Source organism: Gorilla gorilla, chromosome 19 (genome assembly GCF_029281585.2).
Source record: "Gorilla gorilla gorilla isolate KB3781 chromosome 19, NHGRI_mGorGor1-v2.1_pri, whole genome shotgun sequence".
Classification (NCBI taxonomy): domain Eukaryota; kingdom Metazoa; phylum Chordata; class Mammalia; order Primates; family Hominidae; genus Gorilla; species Gorilla gorilla.
The window spans coordinates 101,678,213-101,705,010 of NC_073243.2; the positions used below are offsets into that span (position 1 = coordinate 101,678,213).

Here is a 26,798-nt window from a genome sequence, read left to right on the forward strand (position 1 = left end):
AGACGCATGAGCCAATTTTTTATAGAGACTAGGTCTTGCCATGCTGCCCAGGCTGGTCTTGAACTCCTGGGTGCAAGCAGTCCTCCCACCTCAGCCTCCCAAAGTGCTAGATTATAGGCGTAAGCCACATGCCTGGCTAGGATTATTTTCTGATCTCAAATCCTTAATGAAATAACATGAGCAAAAGACATACATTTATTTACCTGCCATGGATAAAAAAGAGGAGTCTGATCCAAGGGAACCCTCAGGGGAGCCACAATGACCAGCTCAAACAGGAGACCCAGAAGGAGAGGGACAACTCCAGCCAACAGCACCGCAACTATCAAAGTCTTCATGATCTATTAGGAAACAGGAGCCCACATCATTAAAGAGGATCTTTCTGAGCCAAACTCTATTTCCATTTTGAGGTTTGAGACTGATGCCTAACAGAGCAACCACAGTCATCCCTCAGTATCCACAGGGACTGGTTTTAGGACCCAGAAAATCTGCAGGTACTCAAGTCTCTTACATAAAAAGCACACAGCTGGCTGGGCTGTTTTTTTTCTCACAATCCAGTTCTTAGGACTAGGTTTCTGTTTGCCCGAGAAAAGCCACCGACTGGCCAAGGCCCCTGCTCCAATGGTGGCCCACTCATACACAGGCTGATCTGTGAACTTTGAGGTGGACTGGTATACAGGAAGGGCTCTGCACAATCCTAAAGTAATTAATAAAGCTGATCAAACTGGCTCCCTCAAAGAACAACATGGTCCAATAGAACTTACCATACTGATAGGAATACCCTGTATCTGTCAAATATGGTAGCCATTTAGCCACATGACTAGTATACCAGACAGTGCAGCTCTAGCAACTGGACTAAATGGCAAAATGAAAATAAAGCTGACACAGAGAGGAGACATTATAAAAGAGTAATGATGAAATTCTGACCAAAAAAAAAATGATTTAAAGTGGCCTTGGATCCTGATGACCTCTCTTTTACTTCAGGTGGCCTCAGAAAACACACCTGTTTCAACAAGAGACTAAATATGATGTGTGTGGAAGACAAAATACTTGTTTCTCTACATGGCACTTTCTAATAATGTGGAAGACTATCAAATGAAAACTGGAATTAGCTGGATTCTGTATTTTAAATATGGTTGTCTCATTATCTTATGGATTAAATAGCAATTATACCCCTCCATAATATATAATGAATCTCTCACTATAAAAATGGATTTTATATTTTTCTTCAACATTAATATTAAATGGATATTAAACTAATGAAATCAAAATCAAAATATAAATCGATAAAAAATTAGAGTTGATTATACAAATGAAAAGGTGTAAGCAGTAACCTAAGCATAGTTACCAGTTGCAGCCAACATTACACACATACAGACATAAATCACTGCACTCAGATAATCATCTTACAGTATTTTTTTTTATCCTACATTTGTGTGAGTCATATGTGTTACTGAGAGCAATAATGTTACAAAGTGTCCAGTAAGGCCCTTAAGTAAGTAATATAAGCATGTGTAGGTGTGTGCATGCGTGTGTATAAAGAAAAACATGCTACTAAATGATCCAGTAAAAATATATTATATACATATACTTTTTAAAATACAGATGGGGTCTTGCTTTGTTGCCCAGGCTGGTCTCAAACTCCTGGGATCAAGCAATCCTCCTGCCTTAGCTTCCCACAGTACTGGGATTACAGGCATACGCCATTGTGCCCAGCCTGTTTTTCTTTTAAACCTCATATATCTGAATGTAGGACTCTGAACAAGAATGAACCAGAAAGCCACTATCTTGAAAGAGTATTTCTTCTAATTCAAAAAATCAACTCTCTTGAAACAATATAGTAAGGAAATAAATGTGCCAAAAAAAAAAAATTTAAGATGACTGGAAAAATATTCGCTATTCCTAACAGACAAGATCAGTCTTTTATTACAAACACATACCATGAGAGACCACTCTTTAACCTTCTGGAAGATCACTCTGCGTCCCTGAGGCATCCATGCCACCATCACCGTCACAGCCCTTATGGTTAGCCAGCAAACATAGAGACCACAAGCAGCTGTGTAGAGCTCATGGATTTTGGCAGTCCCCGTCCAAAATGACATTAACCAACGGCCAGCAAATACTGAAAATAGAAAAGCTGATAAATGAGACATGTGGCTAGGTAAAGAGAATTGTAATCTTCATGTTGTTATGTTAGTATTTTCACATTAGGAAAAAGATATCACATTCGATATATCAATGTCTTCATCAAAAAAACAAAAGACAAAAATCACAATGTCTGAAGAGTACACAATTTGATGAAATCACAACCAAAACAAGGTAAGTTCAATGGAGGCGAGCTCTACTGGGACATACACTCTGATTTGTCATGCCAATTACTTATTCTTTTAGGTCTAAAAAAGCTTTTGAGGGAATTAATGTTTTCATTGTTTTTATCACCAAATGAAACTATTATGCAATAATAGGACAAAAGTGGGGAATTTCTTCCTCTTATTTGTGATGTCAATACTTTTAATATGTAGAAACATTACAAATAATTTAGAGTAACTATCTTCCAATTGGCTCATTCATCAAGACAGAAAACTAAGCTTATTTTAATAAGGAGTGGGCAAAATAACATTTTAAAGCACAATAATCAAAGAATACCATATTAATTTTCTTAGAAAAAGTTAAGACTATTTGAATATACTGGAATGTGAAAAATGGATTTGAGAGCAGTCTAAGGGAGTGCCTCATACAAAAAGTTGTTCGGAATAAACTCTATAGCATCCCACAACAATCACTTGGATAAGACCATTTACATAATTTAGTAACTTACTTTATATGATTACTTCTCAATAGGCTAGAGAGAACAGCAAGACCCAAATTTCCCGTATATTTTTTCCTACAGATTGTCTTCCTAATATGGTACTATACTTTTTGAATTCCTAAGTAGAGCTATAGACCTAGCTGAGGTGGAAGGATTGCTTGAGCCCAGTAGTTCAAGGCTGCAGTAAGCTATGATCATACTACTACCCTCCAGACTGGGGAACAGAGCAAGACTCTGTCAAATAGCTAAATAAATAACCTTAATGATGCTATTAGCTGAAGGCTAGCACAAGCTCATACCTGGTAAAGTAAGGCAGATGAGGCTGGCAATCAGTAATGTTATACACATGAAGACAATCAACAGAAATATCTGCAAAGTAAAACATAAAGAGTGCATAAATAGAGAACACGTGCTCAATGTATTTTATCAAAGAATCAACACAATCTTCCCATTAAAAAGAAATCATCTATATTTGTGTTGCCAGGTTTCCTGCAATTTCACATAAAATTTTTATTTTCAGTAAAATTACCTATGATTTAGGCCAAAATGAAAATAAGTATCCATTCTCACATAATCAGATACATCCCACAAGTAAATGGCAAATGTTTTAATCAGAGAGCATTAAAAAAAACATTCACCTTAAATTTTCCCTTGTTATTAAAATAAAACATTACAAATTAGAAACATTCACCTTTTAATCAAATAACAGTGCTGTCCAATTAGAATGTTCTATAATGACATAAATGTCTAGATCTGCACTGCTCAATGCAGTAGCCACTAGGCCACATGTGGCTACTGAGCATTTGATATGTGATTAGTGTAAATGAGTAATGAAATTTTTAACTTTATGTAATTTTAATTAAATTGAAATGTAAATAGCCATATAAACTAGTGCTCCTGTACTGAGAAGCTGATATGGTGTGACTGTGTCCCCACTCAAATCTCACCTTGAACTGTAATAATCCCCAGGTGTCAAGGGAAGGGCCAGATGGAGATAACTGAATCATGGGGCAGTTTCCCCCATACTGTTCTCCTGGTAGTGAATTAAGTCCCACCAGATCTGACGGTTTTATAAATGGGAGTCCCTCTGCACAAGCTCCCTTGCCTGCTGCCATGTAAGACGTGACTTTGCTCATCATTCACCTTCCACCATGATTGTGAGGCCTCCCCAGCCATGTGAATGCTATGAGTCAATTAAACCTCGTTCCTTTATAAATTACCCAGTCTCAGGTATTTATTAGCAGTGTGAAAACAGACTAATACAGAAGTGCAGATAAAAAGTGATCACACAGAGAAGAGGAAACCAGTTTCCCTGAGCAGAAAGGCAGCAACTGTAGCTTGCCTGCTAGCTTACCAGGTGGATCTCCACAAGACCAGAGGGCAGAGCTCTGGTGGGAAGCCTGAAAAGGACAGATGACAAAACCCAGGAAACTCTGAGGCTTTGTCAGCTGTAACTGCGTGAAAAGTCATTTTTTGAGTCTGTCTCTGATCTGGCCAGAAAGTAACTGTTGCTCAGAAGGCCTTTTTTGTCTGTGGAGAGGCGAGAGAGCTGAGTAAAGACCAAGGGGAAAAAAAGGGAGCTGACTATGAGATCTGCTATTAAGAGATAAAGGAAAAGATGACCTTCATGCTTTCCTCAAGGTTATGCAGCAAAGTCCTCTAGAATAAGCCACTGAATCAGGAACAGAGATATGCCCCTCAAGGGGACAAAGGAGCAGAACAATTCAGTGAGTGTGGACTCATGCAGAGGGTGCTCAAGGTGCTCCATTATCTGGTTCCTGCCCATTCAAGAGCGTTATCTCCCACCACTCCTCTTGTCCCTCACCTCTTCCCAACCTTATCCCTCACCGCTCCCGTGGCCCCTCATCTCTCCCCTTGTTCCTCACCTCTCCTGGACATACACCTCACCCTCTAAATATATTCAATTAGGCCAGGCGCAGCGGCTTACACCTGTAATCCAGTACTTTGGGAGGCCGAGGCAGGCAGACTGCTTGAACTAGGAGTTTGAGAACAGCCTGGGCTACATAGCAAAACTCCATTTCAACAAAAAATATAAAAATTAGCCAGGTGTAGTGGCATGCACCTGTGGTCCCAGCTAATCGGACGGCTGAGTAGGTAGGAGGATCGCTTGAACCCAGGAGGTTAAGGCTACAGTGAGCCATGATTGCACACTGCAACCCAGCCTGGGCAACAGAGCAAGACCCTGTCTCAAAAACAAAACAACACAACTCGCTTATCTGCAATTCTAAGCCCACCATGCCTAATGTGCCCTAGTCCTGACATATTCCTGGAATGCCCTTCCCACTTCCTTTTTTTCACTCTCTGACAGGTCTCTCAATGTTTAAGACAGTTCAGGCACCACCTATTCTAGGAAGATTCCTTTGGGCCCATATTAAGAACAAGTGGTTCTTGATTGAAGGAGTCACAGCACCCACTGTAAACACCAGCATGAGAGCTCAAATCTGCCACTGTCTTTCTCATCTGAGTAGACTGTAAGCTCTTTCTGAGCAAAGACCACGTATGCTCTGTATATCCTCACAGACACTGAAAATATCAATCATAGACACTTAAGACTGAATGAGTGAACTTAAGACTGAATGAGTTTGCTGAATGACTGAACACATGTGACCCACAGTAATCTACAAAGGTATAATAATGACTATTTTTACAAAAAAAGAAATGTGAGGCTGAGAGGTTAAATAACCTGCCCAAGTTTTAAAATGATCAGACTCACAAGCCCACGTCATTATTAAAGGGCATTTTAAAATAACAGACTTGATATAAATGATGACTTCACTGTAATCATATAGCAGTCATCAGCTTACATTTCTGACAAAATTCTGAGGTGCACAAAGATTGATCACTTGCTAACGAACATGTAATAGGCACATTCTTAACCAATATTGCCTTCAGTTTCCTTAGCTATAAACATGAAATTATCGCCTACACTTTGCAGTATTTGAGAGGAGATTAAATGAGAAAACATCCAAATGCCCATTCTAGTTCCTGACACATTGTTGAAGTGTATCAATAATGTTAGTTTCTTAATTACTCTAGAGTCTTCTCCTCTTAAATAGGGAGCAAGAGCCCAGGGAATCCCAACTCTTTGACTTATCTCTAAAATTTGATAAACTTACCTAATCATTTACATTACATAATGAGGGTAATAAAATGTGGAACATGTCTACACAGAGAACTGCATACTAATAGCACCAATTCTCAACAGCAATTTGAAGAACAAAAAAAACAAAAAAACCTCTATATGTGATTAAGTCTGTACAGCACCTACCCTGAGTGGAAAATTTAAAGGTCGGCGGTAAGGCTGAAAGCCAACAGGCCCTCCCTGCTGGAGTATGGCTTGGTGGGCAGCATGAAGGCCTTCTCCCACCACAGGAATAGCGTTGTTATTTCGAGCATGCTGATTATTGTTAACTTGTTGATTTGCACTGCTTTCATTTTCTTCCTGGTCTCCCAATAAATAAGAATGAAGATCCCTGTGCAAAAATTACATCAGTAACAAGTCTCACTTCAGGTCACAATAAAATGGCAGACATGACACTCATTTTCTTCATATTTACTACTAAGGGTAGAAAATGTATAATACAGAATTTGTGCACCACATTATTACCTCATTTTGGTCTAAATGTTCCTACCTGCTTTAAATTAAACCTTTCTAAATTTAATGTTAATGAACTTGTAGGATATCCCATAAATTCAACCTATTTTACGTTTTCTTCAGCCAGTATCTGAGAAGAAATCAGTAACTGAAAGAAAAAAGTACAATGTACAAGATACTTACAAGTACACTTGTAAGTACAAGATGTAAGTACTTACAAGCACAAGGTGTAAGTACATACTTACAAGGTACAATATTGTTAAGGATCTACAGGAGGAAAAGAAAAACTTCTTATCTTCTCTACAGATGACTACTGCAACATGTAGCTACAAGCTATAAATTTGTAAAACCTCCAAGCTATAAATCAGTTAGGTCAGAAATGAGACTGGGGGAGGAAGCAGTTAGAGGAGGACAGATGTTAAAGCAAATATAACCAAATCTGTACTTCACCTTTAAGATACCTACAAGATGCCAAACTGAAAAACTTTTAAAGATTCAACTTTTAAATAAATATAGAGTATATAAAGCTTGGGAAAAAAAAATGCAACATGTTCACTAAAAGACTGAGAAATCAAATTTGAGAAGAACCCATTTCCCAGGTTATGAGCACTAAATAAAGGTAAGTTAGTTGGTCTAAATAAAGGTAAACTGGTTTGTTTTTAATGCACTAAAAAAAAAAGACATTTACTCCATGAAAGCTGGACCAGCAGCAAACTTCTATAAGAGGGCAAAAATATGCATATATTCTCCATGAAAGGATGGACAATGAGAAAAAAAATTTCATTTAGAAGTATTATATGCAATTGCAAATATTACTAAATTGTCTCTTATTAAAACTAATTTTTCTTGAGTGGGCCATGGAACATACTTTTTCCAGAAAGGTTATTCCATAGTCACAAATGACATGCATGTCCAAGGAGTCAGCTGCCCATACTCACAGCAAGTATCCGGCGGTCACAGTCCACGCTCGCACCAGCCCCTTCAGCCACTGCCTCGTGTGTCCCTGTTCGAGTAATGCTGGCAAGACAACCTGAAGCAGAAGCAGCTCGAGGGACAGTTCACTCACTGGAGCATCACTGAAAGAGGCAGGATTTATAATGTGAATTGTATTTTGCATATGACTACTATTTAATGGGATTACAACAAAACTTCTTAAGAATCTAATAAACTTACTGTCTTTATTACCTCTCCTTTCATTCTCTCTCCAACTCAGTGAGGCTCTCCCCACAAACTCCACCAAATTGTTTCTGATAAGGGTCACCAAAGACTTTCATTTTGCTAAACTGATGGGTAGGTCTTGGTTCTCTCCTCATTTGCTATATTAGTAGCATGTTACACAAAAGGTCACTCCTTCCTTTGACACCTCACATCCAAACAGCTAGAGAATCCTTTTGACTGTACCTTAACAATATCCTAAAAATTTCTCAAGGCCTCCACTGCTACCTCCCCTTCATCTCTGCTACCCTCACCTCTCACCAGGATCATTGCATTATCCTCCCAGCTGGCTTCCTGTTTCTGACCTAGCCACTCCAACCCAGTTTCCTCTCATCACAGCAGTCAGAATGATCCTCTTTAAACCTAAGTTAGATCACTCCTTTGGCTCAAAGCTTTCCAAGAGCTCCTCAATTCACTCAAGCAAAAGCCAAAGTGCTTATGTCATGTAAGACTCTCTAGGAGGTGGCTCTCCGTGACCTTTCTGACTTCAGTGCCAATTCTTTGCCCTCCTCCTCCTACTGCAGACAAACTTGCCTCCCTGCAGATCCTCAAACAGACCTGGGTGCCACTGCACCTACTTTCTGCAAGAATATTCTGCCTTCAGGGATCCACGTAGCTCACTCTCTCAACTCCTTCAGGGATTTCCTCAACTGTCACCCCCTCAGGTCTTTACCAGTCACTATTCCTAAACTGTAACCCCATCCTGCCCACTTTCTATCCCCTTTCCCAACTTGAATTTTCCCCCGTAGCACTTACGACCACTGGCACCACTGTATATTTCATCTATTTTAATGTCTATCTCCACCATTAAAATGTAAGCTCTACTGGAGCAGGATTTTTTCTTGATTCTGTTTTTTTCACTGTTATGTCCCTAGCACACTGAAAAGTACCCGACATATAATGGACTCTCGATTTTGTTTAATGGATGAACTAAATACTGCTATAGCACAAAAACTCTGCTAACCTTCTAGGTATAACTGATCACCACAGTGGGTTTATCCCAACAACATATAAAGCTGGACCTGTGTGTGTTTCCTGGTTCTCACTATGACTGGAATCATATACATACTATACATGAACTAAAAGGTAAGAAATCCTCCAAATCTACAAAAACCCTAAGTATAGAAAAATAAAGTTTTATCACAAAAGAGTAAAACTTTTAGAAGTCTTAAACTGATGCTGCATTTTAAACTACTTACTGGCATTTTTTCTGCCACTTTAAATAATCAGGATATAAGTATTTTCCAATTCTAATTTAATAAAATACAAATTTGAGATTTTACTATGTGTACAGTAAACCTTTTATTTTTGAACAATCATGTTCCTATGCAAAGCATTAAGATCCAAATAAGAGGCTGGGTGCAGTGGCTCACACCTATAATCCCAGCACTTTGGGCGACCAAAGTGGAAGGATTGCTTGAGGCCAGGAATTCAAGACCAGCCTGGGCAATATAGTCAGACCCTGTCTCCACAAAATATTTTTTTAAATTAAAAAAAGAGAGACAGAGAGAAAAAGACCTAAATAAGACATGATTTCTGCCATCTGGGATAAAACAATACATATTTGTAAAGTAATGTAACATGATATAAAAAGAAATACAACGATGAATACAATTTTAAAGGATGGAATGATGGCCAGGCACAGTGGCTCATGCCTGTAATCCTAACATTTTGGGAGGCTGAGGCAGGCAGATGGTTCGAGCTCAGGAATTCAAGACCAGCACAGGCAACATGGTAAAACCCGGTCTCCCCAAAAAATACAAAAATTAGGCAGGTGTGGTGGCTTGCACCTGTAGTCTCAGCTACCCGGGACGCTGAAGTGGGAAGATCACTTGAGCCCAGGAGGTTGAGGCTGCAGTGAGCCATGATCACACCACTGCACTACAGCCTGGGTGACAGAGTGAGACTCTTTCTCATAAAAAATAAAATAAAATTTAAAAACCTTAATCTGGATTTTAAAAAGAATATCAAATGCTTGCCACTCAAACGTGGACAAGCAAGTCATTGCAAACAGAGAGAAAAAGACAAACAGCTAAGTAATCAGGGGAGCCTCAATGGCAGTGTAGCACAATTAAAAGAACTGAAGTCAGTCAATGCTCAGACAAGACACTGAAAAAGCAACATGAGATTATGCCAAGTCTTGCATCTCATTCTAAATGGTGTAGATATCACATAGATTACAGAGGAAGTGCTGACAACTTTTAAACACAGGGGTAAAATAATCAAAGTTCTAGAAAATCTAGAAGCAGAGGTGTTGCGGATGAATGGAGAGCAAGAGGAAGGCCTAAATTAAGTAAGTGGCAAATCGAGTTAGATTAGTAAGAGATTTTAAGAAATTAGAATCGACAATACTTTAAAGACTCATTAGAAGTAAACTTGAGGAAATAATACAATTTGCCTGCAATTGGGATAATGACTGTGGGGATAATACAAATCCCTAAAGAGCATATAGGATGAGTGGTAGAGATTACTGGTAGTGGTAGGTTTCCGGATGGCTTTTTTTTTGGGGGGGCGGGGATGCAGTTTCACTCTTGTTGCCCAAGTGGGAGTGCAATGGCATGATCTCGGCTCACCGCAACCTCTGCCTCCTGGGTTCAAGCGATTCTCCTGCCTCAGCCTCCCGAGTAGTTGGGATTACAGGCATGCGCCACCACGCATGGCTAATTTTTTTGTATTTTTAGTAGAGACAGGGTTTCTCCATGTTGGTCACGCTGGTCTCAAACTCCCAATCTCAGGTGATCCGCCTGCCTCTGCTTCCCAAAGTGCTGGGATTACAGGCGTGAGCCACCACGCCTGGCCTTAGCCCACTTAAGTTTTTAAAGCAAAAAAGATTTTCCATCTACAAGCCTTGTACCCTATTTTTAATAATTAAATGTGCAACTCTGGCTTTATTCTTTATAATGTGCTTTTCAAAATAAAGATGATGCTAATACACTCTCATTAGGTATGGTAAAACATTTCAATGGTGTGCAAATGCATACTTTATGCACAGAAAAAATAAACATCTTCCTTTAGAAAATGTAAGTACTAATGTTTATCTGATCTAAAATAAGGCAAAATTTATGCAAAGTGGAAAAGGTCCAGAAAATTTTTTAAACATTAAATTTAATTTAAAAAATAATAAAAATAAAGGTAGAATAAGGCAAAATTTAATTGTAAGATGATTTCCAGTATCTATAAGAAATGTTTTAAATGTTTAATGTAATCTGGACATCAAATCCCTAACAGAGATAAATTAGTAAAGCTATTCTAAATTTTTAAAACTTACCTGTAGAGCATGACATTGTATGGAAGAAAATTAGGCAGCACACTCTTAATTATACGTATAGGAAGCCAAAGCATCAGGAGGACAATGGAGCCAAAGACAATCTGCAGAAGGAAACAGGGTATGACACCACTATAAGAGTCAATCACTCCTGTGCAAGACAGGCAGACTTCTGAGCACACTCAAGCAATATGCAGTCCAGGCCTGTGTCTACTCAAAGCCCAAGCGGTTCCCACTCTACACATTATCTTTGAGTCATTTTGTATAAAAATGTTTTCCTAAGATGCCTGCCCCTCTTCCTGTAAGGACCTCCCATCTAGGACACAAATGCTAAAACGGAAGCCACAAAGGATAATCACCACTTGCTACCTAAGGAATGAGCTGGAAACTTAAAATGAGGAAGCAGAAATGCCTGCAACTTAATAAATCACTTGTAACCAGCTAAGACTTGACCCCATGTTAATGGCTACAAAAGCTTTCAAAGGACATAACGTTACTTTAAGAATTTTATTTTAGAAAAACTTAGATTTACGGCTGGGCGAGGTAATCCCAGCACTTTGGGAGGCCGAGGTGGGCGAATCACTAGGTCAGGAGTTCGAGACCAACCTGGCCAACATAGTGAAACCCCACATCTACTAAAAATACAAAAATTAGCTGAGCGTGGTGATGGGCGCCTGTAATCCCAGCTACTTGGGAGGCTGAGGCACGAGAATTGCTTGAAACAGGGAGGTGAAGGTTGCAGTGAGCCAAGATCGTACCACCACACTCTAACATGGGTGACAGACCAAAACTCCATCTCAAAAAAAAAAAAAGAAAGAAATTAGATTTAACTATGTAATTTCTTCTTCTGGGTGGGGAAACTTTGACATGCTTCTGTTAAGAGTTTAATTTACAAGCCAGTAGTAAGTCTCCATTGCTTCAATGCAAATTAAACGTAATTCAGACAACCGTAATTTAGCAATCAATCATACCAGTGGTCCCCAACCATTTTGGCATCAGGGACCAGTTTCATGGAAAACAATTTTCAATGGGATTTCAGGATGAAACTGTTCTGCTTCAGATCATCAGGCATTAGATTCTCATAATGAGCACACAATCTGGATCCCTCGTACTCGCAGTTCCCAATAGGGTTCCCGCTCCCATGAGAATCTAACGCCAAGGCTGATCTGACAGGAGGTGGAGCTCAGGTGGTAATGCTTGCTTGCCCACTGCCCATCTCCTGCTGTGCGGCCATTCCTAATGGGACATGCACCAGTACCCAGCCAAAACATGGGGGCTAGGGACCCCTGAATTATATACTATGGAACAAGGAAGTATCTTCCTTTTAGTAAATATCTTTTTACATATTTATTTTAACAAAGTAACCAATAACACAGCTACTTGACAACTGAATACCACAGGCTTAGATAAATATATTATTCAATATATTCTATCAGCCGCTTGAGAACTGGAAAAAAAAAAACCTAAACAAAACTATAGGTTAGCAAAATTAATTCAAAAAAAAAACAATGGAAACATCTTCTTACCACTGACAAAATAAATCTTCGGAGATGCCTATATATTGGCAAATGGATCATTTCCTGTACTGGATTGAAATCTGGATCATTCAAATTCCTTAGAAACCACAGGACACCAGGTCGAAGTACCTGCAAATATATTTTAAATACTATGAATATTCACCAATGTCTTCAAATTCTATATATGAGCTAAAACATTAACAGAAAAATAAGCACTTAGAATTATTCTGGCATCTAAAGCGGGCCCCAGAAAATGTACATGGTATTCTTAGGAAAGTAAGTTCCTAAACCAGAATCTTTATGAAAACTACCCTGTGTCTGATGACGTCCTTTGACATCATCATTCACTAGGGGCGGGGGAAAAAAAAAAAACATTCATTGGGTCCAATGTGTCAAGAAATCTAGACCTCTGAGATGAAAAATAAATACAACCATTACTATCGTAAAAGGGTTATGTTGCAATTTATAAATGTCCTAAATAGACGGTCTGATTTGCCTTCCCCCTGTAAATGAAAATCATCACCCAAGAGGCTGCAGGTGATGGGGTAAAGGAGGAGTCTGGGTACTAGTTCTATGTGGTCCAAACTCACTGAGTTACCCTCTGTAACGCATCTAATCTGCCCAAACTTCTATTCTCCATCTCCTAAACAAGGGGTTACAGTGTGTGATTTCTAAGGTTCTGCCTAGGTTCCACATATTAAAATTTTATATCAACAAAAACCACCACACTGATAAAATGAAAGAAATCATTACAAAGCATTTTATTCACTTAATGAAGTAATCTGGAGTTCACATATAATTACATTTTTAAGAAACACATTTCTGTACTTGCTTTAGTTCTCAATCATTTGTTTCAAAGAAAGAATGAAAGCTTTAGTTACCAAGAGAATTTACTGAAATTATACTGTATGATTCAAGAGAATGCTTTGGTCCCTGACCCCTCCTCCTCTTCCTCAAATCTTTCAAAGAACAAAGTACACCAAGAGCAGCATTCAGCCTTTGTGCTTCTGTGTTCCCTTCCCACTGGAATTGTCAACCTGGTCCTCCACACCCTGCACATCTCCATCACCCGTCTCCGTGTAAGCCGACATTTTCAATGCTGTATTCATTTTCAGGCTATAAAATCGAGGAGAACAGGAATTGTGCCTTTGTTTCTCACTGATACCCCAGAATGCAGTATAGTGTCCGGCACACAGTGACCAGTATTTGGGGAATGACTGAGCTTGAGATGTACACTAATCAAATACTCAACTGCTTTCATCATCTTCAAATCACTAAGAACCAGATTAGAAAAATAGAACTAATAAAGGTATCAGGCCAGGCACAGTGGCTCACACCTGTAATCCCAGCACTTTGGGAGGCCAAGGTGGGTGGATCATTTGAGGTCAGGAGTTCAAGAACAGCCTGGCCAACATGGTGAAACCCTGTCTCTACTAAAAATACAAAAATTAGCCGGGCATGGTGGTGGGCGCCTGCAGTCCCAGCTACTTGGGAGGTTCAAGCAGGAGAACTGCTTGAACTTGGGAGGTGGAGGTTCCAAGATCATGGCACTACATTCCAGCCTGGGCAACAGAGCAAGACTCAGTACCAAAAAGTAAGTAAGTAAGTAAGTAAGTAAGTAAGTAAGTAAGTAAATAAATAAATAAATAAATAAATAAATAAAGGTGATCCATCAGGCCAGTGAACTGGAATCATAAAGGAACCTCATTGTAATTCTACACTTAAGGCGCCTAAATCAAAATGATTTTACATGTCTGATCCTGCAAAACCATATCCTTTTGGTTATTTCCAGCAGTACAGTTCCTTGAAGTCTGAGACACACTCACATCATACAAAATTCCAAGAGTCTGTATTAGAGGATGGCTAAAGTATATACGAAGTGTGACAAAATGAGTACTCTTATCTGTTTCCTCAGTTGAATCGTCTTTCAAACTCAGACAGAAATATTAAAACTTGCCAATTATGGAGACAACAACTGAAACAGTTTAAAGTAATTAAGTCAAAGTCCCCTATAAGTTATTCCCTCTTAGAATAAAATAGTAGAGAATATGATTTAGGTAGGAAATCATCATAGCCTTTGAGACATGACTGGTGGTGAAAGCAAAAGTCCTTTTTATAAATGTACAGCATCGGCATTTCCCTGTGGACTTACCTCTCTCAGTAGTAGAATGAAGGAGGCAAAGTAGAAGACATATACCATTCCCACTAGCCAATGCAAAAACATGGTAGTACCTGGAGCCGACTGAAAGCTCAGTTCTCGATCTTTCAGAGTAGCATCAAACATTTCCTGAGACAAAAGAGGACAGGTAAGAGAGATCTGTGCCCCCTACATTTGCCAAGTTAACATTTTCATCTTCTAGGAAATAAATAATCAATATGCATGCAAGGAACAATTCCTAGAACTGCAGTTCACTTAATGTCATTCCACGGTGTCATAGAACTATATACAAGATTGGCTACTGCTTCAAATATAAAGAATGATAAACCAATTAGTAAAAGCTTTATTAATACTGATTCTATTAAAGAACTATTTTTGATGAATGTAAAACATTTTCTTGGTTATAGGTCTGCATTCTTGAGAAGTTTTAAAAGTAAGGTATGGGAGGGTAAATGTTATCGCAGAACCAAAGGCAGCTTTTCTACACATAAAATATTTTTGAAACAATCAAAAACTGATTATCACTAACAGCAATTAAAGAGTATAATCAAGACTGAGCATATTAGTTAAATCAAATGATTAGGGTTAAATTTATTACTACAAAGACAGTTTCCTTATCAAATTATTCTCTATGTATATAATGTCTTGGCATTATCTACACAAATTTACGACAGCAAAATGGGCAATAAAATTCTCCACTATTAGAAAGATTCCATCCAAACTATCCTGACATCAAAAATTTGCACAAAGCCTCAAAAACTCAGGTACTCAAGAAAAATTAACATTAAGATCCTATACTGATACACATGCCAAAAGAATAAGCAAATTATCAAATATTTACTTTCCTTTAAAAAGAATACATGCCGAAGACTTCCTCTTTTGAAGCCCTGAAATTATGCTATTATACAATAATGAATACTCAACTTACCAAGGAACAGATATCCAGCCACCAACCACAAATGAGAGGGAATACTCCAATTTCTACCACCACTAACAAAGAGACCTTAAGTGAAAATAAAGGTCATCAGTATCACCCAAATGTAGGAGAAATCATTTCCAATTTTAAGTTATAACAGGAATTACCTTAACAACAATATAGCAGACTCCCAGTAAGCGACGAGATCTATGAAATTTCACAAGAGTTGCCAAGCCCTACAGCATCAGGTCAAGGAAAAACTGAGTATTTAAAGGTACAATGAAACAGGTAACTACTTAGCCAACATTTAGTATTTTTTGACAGAATTAATTTATTTCACATTTTGTCCACACTGACCCTTACTGCAAATACCTACAATTTTTACTAAGAGGACAAGGATAGACAAGTTTCGCCATTAATGAAGAGTTCTTTGGTATGAGTAATATTAGTGTACACCCAAGTTGGTTCATTAAAGGATACATGACAAATTATCAGTGTTATTGCTAAAAGTATATACCCAACTATGGTTGTGATTAGGCCTTCAAAATGAGATGCTTGGACCTGGAAATAAGAAAAAAGTAAATAAAATTTAATTTTACAACATGTCCTACACCCCGGTTTTCCCATATTAAACAATCTAAATGACTAAAAGAGAACTGTCGAGACAATTTATAACTAGGAAACAACTGTAAAATCTCCTTTGGATGACATCTCTGAAAACCAAATTCTCTCACTGACTGTTATATATTACTAAAAAATGAAGAAAAATTAAATAACACTTTACCCAAGGAGACAAAATAACAGTAGAGTGAATTAAATTTTACAAAAACAAGAGCACTGTAATACAACAGCCTGCCCTCTACTCTCACTCTAAAGTAGATTTGCTAAAGGCTAACCACTGAAAGCAGGAACACACTGCCCAAGTCACCCACCAGCTGGGTAATATCCTAGCCACCTCATTTCCTACCACTAGAAGTAACTGTTCAAGTTTCCCTTGCTCTGCAAATCTGTCCCATTCTCAACTTACAGAAAGAATTCTGAAAGTAACAGTGCCTGTCGGTATTTTTTGATTCCTGAGTTTCAGATAGCAAGTGGCAAAAGTTTGGAAAGTCAAAATTTTTCAAAACACTTACCTGAACCTTTCAAGTTCTTGCATTCAACTAGTGAGAATCAGAGGTGTACTAAATATGAGAAGACTTCAGAATGTGATCTCTCAGATCTCAAATATACAAACTGAGCATATGATCCCAGATAGTCAGCTTTTCCATAAAAGACTAAATTGTTCTTAGGGCCCCAACAGAGAAGTAATAATCCTTCCAAAATTTATTTACCTCTGGAAAATACTGATAAAATGTCAAAACTAAAGCACTCTAGAAAACACTACAACCCGTCATTCCAAAATATTCTACCCTTTTTTAATTGATTGATATATTGTTACTTTTCTAAATTCAGCAGGGGGCACCTGGGGAAAGGGAAAGAAGAGAACATACAAGTTCTTGAGATGGGCAGAAAATCAGCCTGTGGGAAACTTTCCCACGGTATGCCTCAGGCCCACCCAGCTGAATGGATTTCAGAGCACATTTTCATTAGTTGGCAACATGACCACTATCTCTTGAGCCACTGTTATTTTTTTAAAAAAGAATGAGACGGTATTGCCTAACTATTCCCTTGCATAATGCCAATGAAGAAATGATGTAACTCTTTAGAATACTATTTGATTAATAATCACATTTGGGAGTAATGAATGGAAGTAACTTTGTAAAAGTATTATACTCACGTGTTCTTCAAATCCCAAACCAACAAGGGAGAAATGACCAATATGGTAAGGGCAAAATGCTAAAAGGGGGGAAAAATTCCATGAAAACTTCAACATCAAAACAATGAACACTCCTACTACAATTCCCCACTAAAAGGAACTAGGGCTTCTTGGAGAAATGAAAGATTCCAGAACTAGGCTAAAAATACACTGCCTAGGACATTCTCTGTAACTAGAGAACAACAAAGCTATTAAGGTCTAATAGGGCCATGCCAAATCAACACAGAAACCATTGTGAAAACAGGCCAAAGAGAGGATAATATGAGCATCAAAAAGAATAATGACCAAAACTGATGGAAAAACACTGAACATACACAAATCCATGGGTTTATGATGCTCAAAAAAGGAAAAGTCCAAAATAATAATCACGAAAAGAGAAAAAGCAATATCAAAGAAAACACTTTGATGTTTTGGAAGCAGTTAGCACACCCATGGGAATAGTTAATGCACCAATTCCTTATTCTGAAAACCAAAATTAATGGGAAAAATATGAGCATCTGTCCTACTTGCCCCGGACAGACAGGTTTGGGTTGACTGAATAGTCCCAAATTGATAAGAATTTCTTCTTCTTTCAGAAAAGTCAGCCAATAAATATAAAAAACGACTGTTTAAAAATCACCATTTTGCCACTCCTAATACAGGAAATGATTCTGGCAAGGATCATCAAGAGCTAATAAAAATCATTAAGTGGAAGGTTGATGGAACACTGTAAGACACTAAAATATCACTCCCAACAGATTATTTTATAATGGTAAAGGGAAAAACAAAACCTAAGATTAGAGGCCCAGGTTGATATCAGCTGAATCCAGTGATAAAAGTGGATAATCCAACATCATGTATCTCAGCTCCTCACATATACTATTAATAGGCACAGTGTGACCAGTGATGGATTTGTCCCAGATGTATTCAACCCGAATCTAATAAGGCCCTTAGATCTGACTTCCAGTTTAAGAGAAATATGGGAGACAAAGGATAAAGGCAGAGGACATCCAGGAAGCAGATGGACGGATGTAAAACATGACATGCTGCAAGAACAGTTAACCTAATCCCAGCAACAAATCAATGGCCAAATAGGGTGAGTTGGGGGAAGCAAAGAGAAGAGTACTCTAGATTAAAAGACTAATTATAACTTAACAACTAAAAGTAATATGTGGACCTTATTTGGGTCTTCATTCAAAGAAACCAACTGCAAAATGGTATGTAAGGGACAACCCAGAGAGTTTGAATATGATGGATTATTAGGAAATACTAAATTCTAGTAATTTTGTAAGGTGAGATAATGGCATTATAGCTAAGTATGAAAGTCTTTTTAAAATCTTTATAGCAAGAATTTTTATAGTCTTCTTTTTCCTAAAGTCTTTCTGGCTAAATTTTACTTCATTCCTAATAATAAAATATAGTTATCTTTTCTTTATGGTAGAAATAAATCGACAGCACAGTAGATTACCAGGGGAGTGGGAAACTAAATCATGAAGACAGAAGTCAGAGTGAACCTACTAGGGATCTGGCCTCTAACCCTTTCTGACTATTTCATGGGTAGGAATCTTTTTGAACATGTATTTCCAATATATTTAAATTTATTTATAAATTATATATACATATTAGTTTACTAACATATTGTGTGTAATATAAAGCAGAAGAAATTTTAAAATGTAAGGAAAAAAACTGTATGTTGAATTTTGCCTATTTTGCTCTCATATCCCAGTCTGAAGACGACTCAACTAGGCCCCTAGGAGGGGCAAGTTTTAACTCTATTAGCAGATGTATTAAATAATTATTAACCTTAAATACCAGTTGCAACAATCAATTTCCATCCCATTACACACAAACTAATGGAAAGGCATCCTGAAATTAAGGACAATTTCTCAGGATTGTCGCCTTCTAGTGGAAGACCACAGGTTTGTCAAATTATATTTCTGCAAAGCATATGACTACAAGAGACAAAAAACTGCCTGTAGAAAACTTCCAACAGAGCAACCCATGCAAGAAAAAAACAGGAGGGTGTTTAATCCCAATGATTAAAAGAAAAAGTATGTTCCTAATGGAAGAAAACTTGTTTCATTTCAAAAGATTCTAACTATATAATAAAACATAAGTTTACTAAGAAAATTCTTTTCGCAATATAAGCTCAGGAGGTTGGATTAGAAAAAGCTTTACATAGATTTGATTTCTATAAATCAGAGTTCTTATTTGTATAATTCATGTTTTAAATGTGACCTGCTTCTCCAAACATTAATTTAGCATTAAGCCTTTCTGCAAGAGTAAAGACTTAAATCTATGGATCATTTTTTCTCTCAAAAAAAAAAATGCAGTCAAGATCATAACAGTTTCACAGTCTATATATGAATTATTTTACATAATGAAAAATAAATGCAGGATAACATACAGACACCCCCACATGTAAAGGGAACAAAAAATCCTAATAAATCTGCACCTTTGTGAGTATCTACTAAAAATTAAGAAATCAATGGAAGTATCCGAAATACTTTGTTAACAAAATACAAGTAAATTTATCTTCCTCTTTTACAGATAATACACAGAAACCAATTTTTGGTCTCATCCTCAGTCCAAATATTCAAAGCCCCTTACACCACATGGCTTCTTATTAAAGACGTCTGCTTGACACGTCACAATGTAGTCCCCAACAGAGCAAATAACTTGGAATTTGGTGGAAGAAGCCTTGGGAAATCTCTACTCATCCTCTTCAGCAGAGCTGAGGGGTAAATCCCATGTACTAAGGAAGGAATTTCTCATAGATTATCCCTATATAGGGATATGTTGCCTGAAGTCTCTGAGACACAAATCACAGGACACCTAAAAATAACCCCATTCTATCAGACTCTACGTCCTCACCCCTAAGAGATACAGAAACTGAATTCTAAGGCCTTGGTTTACTCAACTTAGTTTTCCTTACCTCTTCTGGAAAGGAGAAAAACCTCTGTCAACAGTGTCTCCTCAACCTTGCCTTTCTTTCTCTAATTACTCCCAATGGAAGGGACCATTGTGTGCTGTCAAAGAATCCTCACAGCTGCCCTCGCAGAAGTGCTTGGAAGTGATTTTTGTATGTGCTGGAATCTGGTTCTAAGGGGCGCTCACATTTGGGGAAGGCTTACTGTCTTCCCACAAGCCTACACTCAGCTCTGGTAACAGCTCCCAAGTCAAGATCTCTAGAAGGCAATGGTCAGGATTTTGACCGATGAAAACAAGATATTCCACCACAGGGAAGAGCACACACAATCAGCATAAAACTAATTCCAGAAATGGGAAACTGTATATTTTCAAGTCGGTCTAAAACCAGCTTCTACAAAAAAAAACCCAGAAATGCCCAACAGAGGGAGAGACAGGTAGGTAACTGCAGTCACTGCTGCTTAGGAAAGTATCTGTCTGTCTGGGGCCTATCTATACAGGGTTTGTATCTGAAACTATTTTCATATACTGCTTAGTATTTATTTCTATGTTAAAAAATAATAATAAACCTATAACAAGGCTCCTGCAAAACTAAATTCCTACCATAATACTATAAAAAAAAAGCACAAACACAACTTACCAAAAACAAGAATGAACAGTGTATTTAAAGATACCACCCAGAAGACATGTTCCTAAAGGAAAAAAGCATCAATAAAGCATATTCAATTCATACTTAACATATGTTTAATTGGACTATTCCACTTATTTAGCTAGAGCCAAATAGTAAAAACAGCTAAGATTGAAATTTTCCCTCTATTGTTTTGGGATTTCAATCTAGACATAATATGTAACTTTCATTTTTCATTAGATAGCTCATACAACTAAGCCTAATAAAACTCAAAAATGTTACATGTGCAAAAAACAAATTCATTTATAAACACTTCCTTTTTAGAAATAATCTACCACAAATTACATAGATTTTCATAACTACCAGATTTCATTTAAATCAAATGACACTGAAAAATTTCAAATGGAGAAAAATTTGAAAGCCAAATTAATTGTAAACATCATGTTAATGTCAACTGCAGTGTTTCTTTCAATGTCCAATCTGCCTTCTTGACACCTACAAGGTCACTATTGCCTGGCTACCACTCCTTTGGAAAACTCTAGCTTGATCTCCTCTGGTCCCTCCACTCCCTATGGTGCCCTGACTTTCTTTGTCCTGTCTCACCTGACCATCTGGTCACCTCCCACAGTTACATACTGTCACCTCTAAGGTGACAGCTATCTGCCTATTCCTTCAGCCATGTTACACACACCTTAGCTATGCCCCATGCTGACACTGACCAGACTGCCCAAGTCCATTCATTCATGCCCACAACCTTCCCCAACCATCAAGTTAAATGATCCTTCCAAAGATCTTTTGTCTAAAAAAAGGATTTATCTGTTCAGGTCCCCTAATCTTCCACAAATCCAACCAGAAAGAAGGGTAATTAGTTTGTAAATGACTACTACATTTCTCCTCACCATGTTGGCTCAATTTTTTCAACCTCTCTGCCTTAAGGGCTCCTAAATTTTCCCTATCCCCAACATATTTTATACTACAATCTCTAAGTTATCTTCGCTGAAAATCTGCTGCTAACAAACTCCATTCCACTAAGAAAGACCTAATCAAACCCTCTTTTGTGCCCCTCTTGTGTCCTATGCACACTTTTTGTCACTGAGACTCCAAAACATTCCTTGTTTACATGTTCATTTCTCTCTACCACACTATAGAGCATCTTTGAGAACAGGGACCCTGTCTCATTCACAGGCACTGAATTCATAGGCACTGAATTCCCCAGTGCCTAGCACAATAGCTGGCACACTATACATACTAAATATTTTTTACTAAAATAATGAATTCATCCTGTCGAAGGTTTTTCCAATAATTCAAATGAGTTTGAGTCAACACCACTATCTCAACGACTTCTGTCCTTCATTTATGAGGAACTGACGGGGTAAGAAATATAAATCAGTATGTGGCCAAATAATGCTTTCTATACTGACTGTGATCAAACCATGACTAGAAGCTCATTAATATCACATTCCCACTAAACTGTGGAATTATACCAGATATGTTCCTAAAAACCTACACACTGCTAAATTGAACATCCTTTTCTGGTTAACATCTGGAGCCAGCCTGAGGAGAAGGCCAACACTAAGGACAGCAAAAGAGACAGATGGAGATATCTTGGTCTCTGATGACATTGTTGGGCCTATGGATCAAGCAACCTCAAGCCCATTCTTCCTCTGGACTTCCTGTTAAATTAATGTTCCAACCAGTAGGGGTTCTGCTACCTGCAGCCAAAGTCATCTTAAGCTATTTAAAAATCCCAAATGGCAAATAACTTCATATTACAGGACCTGAAAACAGCACCATTTCTTCTTTAAAGAACAAGTTCTTTAAAGAATTGCTCCTCACCTTAGACTTGCAATCTTTACTAATATGGCAAAGTTCCTAGGTAAAGACAGGTGGGGTTCAGCAAACAGGAAAACCTAACATCAGCCTGGGGTGTCTCACTGTGAAGATATGCAAAACTGCTTTGCTTCCACCAGTACAGGCAATAAACACTGCAAGATGAAACTTTAAAAGAAGACCAAGTTCTTTTTAACTACCATTAACTTTGGGGTTTATTTTCTTTGCTAAAAATCAAATATTTAATAATTTTTTAAAAATATTACCTTTATGCTTTTTCAATATTTTCAGCACACTAAACATACAATCTTCAACATATAAAGTAATTAAAAGCCAAAGGGCATCTTGACCTTTACTACATACTATAAATGTGAAGTTTCTGAATCACTAAGACAACTCCAAATCTGTTATTAAAAAGAATTAGTTTTGGCGGGGCGCAGTGGCTCACGCCTGTAATCCCAGCACTTGGGGAGGCTGAGGCGGGCAGATCACGAGGTCAGGAGATCGAGACCATCCTGGCTAACATGGTGAAACCCCATCTCTACTAAAAATACGAAAAATTAGCCGGGCATGGTGGCGGGCACCTGTAGTCCCAGATACCTGGGAAGCTGAGGCAGGAGAATGGCATGAACCCAGGAGACGGAGGTTGCAGTGAGCCAAGATCACGCCACTGCAGTCCAGCCTGGGTGACAGAGTGAGATTCCGTCTCAAAAAAAAAAAAAAAAAAATTAGTTTTACTTACCAGAAAAACTAGTGATCCATCAAGTCCTAGCATCTAAAATAAACAAAAACGATAAGCATTAATTTAAGATGCAACAGAACTTTCTATTCTAATTTATGAAAAGCCTCATTTTCCTTTCAATATCTTTAAACACAGCCCTCACCCACTTCCTATACTTTCCAATACTTCCTATCATTTTCAGAAAATAAAAAAAATTCTGTTTCTGAATGAGAGTTTTATATTTTGGGTCTCCTTTTATTCAAAATTACATGATTTATAAAGTCTAAAAAAATTCCATCTTGGATTTGTTACTCAAGATATACAGCTAATTAAGACTACTTCATAATAAAACTGTATTATTTTGTCAACTGAAGCATGAAAATACTACTTAAATTTAAATTATTTTGTTTTTCAAAAGTCCACAATTTCAGGTAAAACATTTCCTAAATGGAGCAAGATTTTATAAGACCAAAAAAAGCCACCAACATCACAATATTTTGACCATAAACAGTATATCACTTAACTTTCACTAGGAATGAAAATTCTAGTAACTTTTCATCAACTGTAACGATAACATTAGTGTATACATCTAAATACACCAAAGTTTAAAATATATTTTAGGATTAAAACACCAGGATACTTGACAGAAAAAGGTCTTACTCTTTCCCATGTAAGCTCTTCAGCAGCTCGGTCCCATTCTAAAGCATTCCAATTCATGTCATCTGAAAATATAATTGCAATTTAAAGATTACTTGAACTAAAAATAATAAATAATAAAAAAAATAGAATGCACTAAAAATAGTAAAATTTAGTACTTTGTAAGCTGTTGTTGAGAAGCTAAGCCACATTTCCATACTGAGTATTTGCTTGTCAGGGAACAAATAAGAATAAAAACATACATATAAATAAATAATACATATAAAGTAAGGTAATCCTAGATTGAGATAAATGCTAGAAAGGGAATAAATAAGGTTATGTGAAAGAGAGGAATTCAATAGCTCTAAGCCAGGAAAGAATCTGGCAGATTTGAGAAAAGTAAGGAAGCCAGGGGACTAAGGACATTCTGAGTAATGATATGGGTAGCAGAAAGACAGAAATCAGATCATACAAGAGGAATGTGGAGTCTGGATTTTATTCTTTAGTAATGGGAAAACTACTAAAAGATTTAAAGGCAGCAGAATAATATGAACTATGTGGAGCAAGAACGGAAGGAGAAAGAATAGTTAGGAGCTACTGTATTAGATCAAGAGAGAGAAATAATGGCCAGACCCAAGGGTAGCAGCAGGCTGTATTCTCAGAGCCTCTGACCTCCCCCTGCAAAGGCCCCCTGTTACCATTACACAAGTCACTTTTTCTCATCCTTCAGAGGTCTCAGCTCAAATACCAGGTACTCTGAGCTACCTGGAAAACCTTATTCAAAATAGGTCTAGGCTGGGCACAATGGCTCATGCCTATAATCTCAGCACTTTGGGAGGCTGAGGCAGGAGGAGCACTTGAGCCCAGGAGTTCAAGACCAGCCAGGACAACAGGGAGAACCCATCTCTACCAAGAAAACAGAAACAAAAACAAAATTAGCTGGGCGTGATGGCACACATCTGTGGTCCCAGCTACTTGGGGAGCTGAGGTGGGAGGATCACTTGAGCCCAAAAGGTCAAGGCTGCAGTGAGCTGTGTTCCTGCCACTGTACTCCCTCCCAGGTGACCTTGGCTCAAAGGCAAAACCTTGTCTCAAAAAAAAAAAGTAAATTAATTAAATAGGTCTCTCCCCAACAGCATCCTCAGAGCAACCTGCACAACACTTATCATGTCGTGTATTTCCTACTTTTTCACTAAACCAGAAACTCCAGGAATGCAGCAGCCTAATGTTTTGGTCACAGTTATATGCTCAGTGTCTAACAGAGTACCTGACACAAACAGACACAAAAATATCAGGCTGCCAAGTAGAACTAGAGATAGTGCAAAGCTTGACAGGAAAACTGTGGTGGGAGGGAGGAGGGGAAGTGAGTGACCAACAGCTGACTGGTAGACCCTGTCTTGGATCTTTTTTTTTTTTTCTTGAGACGGAATCTTGCTGTGTCACCCAGGCTGGAGTGCAGTGGCATGATCTCAGCTCCCTGCAACCTCTGCCTCCTGGGTTCAAGTGATTCTCCTATCTCAGCCTCCCAAGTAGATGGGATTACAGGCGTGCGCCACCACACCCAGCTAATTTTTGTATTTTTAGTAGAGATGGGGTTTCACCATGTTGGCCAAGCTGGTCTCAAACTCCTGACCTCAGGTGATCTACCCATCTCCTGTCTTGGATCTTATTTTACATTCTAGAGTTTACACTGCTAGAAAACGAGACGTTGATTTATTTAGATGGCATCTTGTCTGCAGTATACACTTCAAGATTCTTTTTCAATCTTAGAAATTGCACTGACTCAAGGGACATGGAAAGAGAGAAGCAAATGAATGAGGTAAATATGTATCAAAGTCCTTTATTTAAAAAAAGTAGTACCTAATCCAACTTAAAAAATAGTTTCTTCCTATCTATCCTATTAAAAAAGTCCTGTGTAGGCTGGGCGCAGTGGCTCACGCCTGTAATCCCAGCACTCTGGAGGCCGAGATGGGCGGCTCACAAGGTCAGGAGATCGAGACCACACTGGTAACACGGTGAAACCCCGTCTCTACTAAAAATACAAAATATTAGCCGGGCGTGGTGGCGAGCGCCTGTTGTCCCAGCTACTCGGGAGGTTGAGGCCGGAGAATGGCGTGAACCCAGGAGGCGGAGCTTGCAGTGAGCCGAGATAGCACCACTGCATTCCAGCCTGGGCGACAGAGCGAGACTCAGTCTCCCAAAAAAAAAAAAAAAAAAAAAAGGCCTGTGTAAAAAGGATTTTAAAACACAAAACATGCCCTGTTTCATAGAAAAAAACATATTTATGCATATGTACATCCATAAATGCCAGTTTGCCAAAATAAAGTAAAAATAAGTTAGAAATAGAACTTCACAACATTAAAATTTGCAAACGCCAGCCCTTTTCCTCAATGCAAGTTGAGAACAGATTTGCAGTGCTGAAGAGTGAGGACACACAAGCAGCCATTACCCTGGGCTCCATTATTAGCATCTGCCGCATCCTCCACACCAGCGTCATCTTCCTCCTCATTGTCCTCCTCCTCCTCTTCTGCCTGGTCATCCTGGGCATCAGGGTTTTCCCCCACCACTGCGTTCTCAGCTGGTGGGTTAGCAGGCTGATCAGCAGCAACATTTTCTGCACCATTTCCTCCTGCTGGAGCCTAAAATCACAGAAAAGCCCAGAAATTTAGATCCACTTGTCTGTTTTGCTCTGTTTCCAAATCACATTATTCCTGCTTAAAAAAAAAAAAACTAGGCCAGGTGTAGTGGCTCATGCCTGTAATCCTAG

The 26,798-nt window shown here is 38.3% G+C and overlaps 1 protein-coding gene across 2 annotated transcripts in view; it reads right to left on the minus strand.

The window, feature by feature from the left end:
- The window catches only part of MARCHF6 (membrane associated ring-CH-type finger 6), an 82,923-nt gene that overhangs the window by 18,466 nt on the left and 37,659 nt on the right, over positions 1-26,798 (minus strand). For both annotated transcript variants that reach the window (XR_010131807.1, XM_004059033.5), the window contains exons 7-22: positions 26,481-26,670; positions 24,056-24,117; positions 23,417-23,449; positions 20,857-20,908; positions 17,271-17,329; positions 15,974-16,054; positions 15,661-15,729; positions 15,506-15,580; positions 14,572-14,706; positions 12,429-12,548; positions 10,906-11,006; positions 7,361-7,498; positions 6,096-6,300; positions 3,106-3,175; positions 1,938-2,119; positions 204-338 (exon numbers count right to left, since the gene is read on the minus strand). Coding sequence is in view for 1 of the 2 variants with exons in the window: in XM_004059033.5 (XP_004059081.1) it covers positions 204-338; positions 1,938-2,119; positions 3,106-3,175; positions 6,096-6,300; positions 7,361-7,498; positions 10,906-11,006; positions 12,429-12,548; positions 14,572-14,706; positions 15,506-15,580; positions 15,661-15,729; positions 15,974-16,054; positions 17,271-17,329; positions 20,857-20,908; positions 23,417-23,449; positions 24,056-24,117; positions 26,481-26,670 (1,707 nt within the window). In the remaining variant the exon portion in view is untranslated. The remainder of the gene's footprint in view (positions 1-203; positions 339-1,937; positions 2,120-3,105; positions 3,176-6,095; positions 6,301-7,360; positions 7,499-10,905; positions 11,007-12,428; positions 12,549-14,571; positions 14,707-15,505; positions 15,581-15,660; positions 15,730-15,973; positions 16,055-17,270; positions 17,330-20,856; positions 20,909-23,416; positions 23,450-24,055; positions 24,118-26,480; positions 26,671-26,798) is intronic.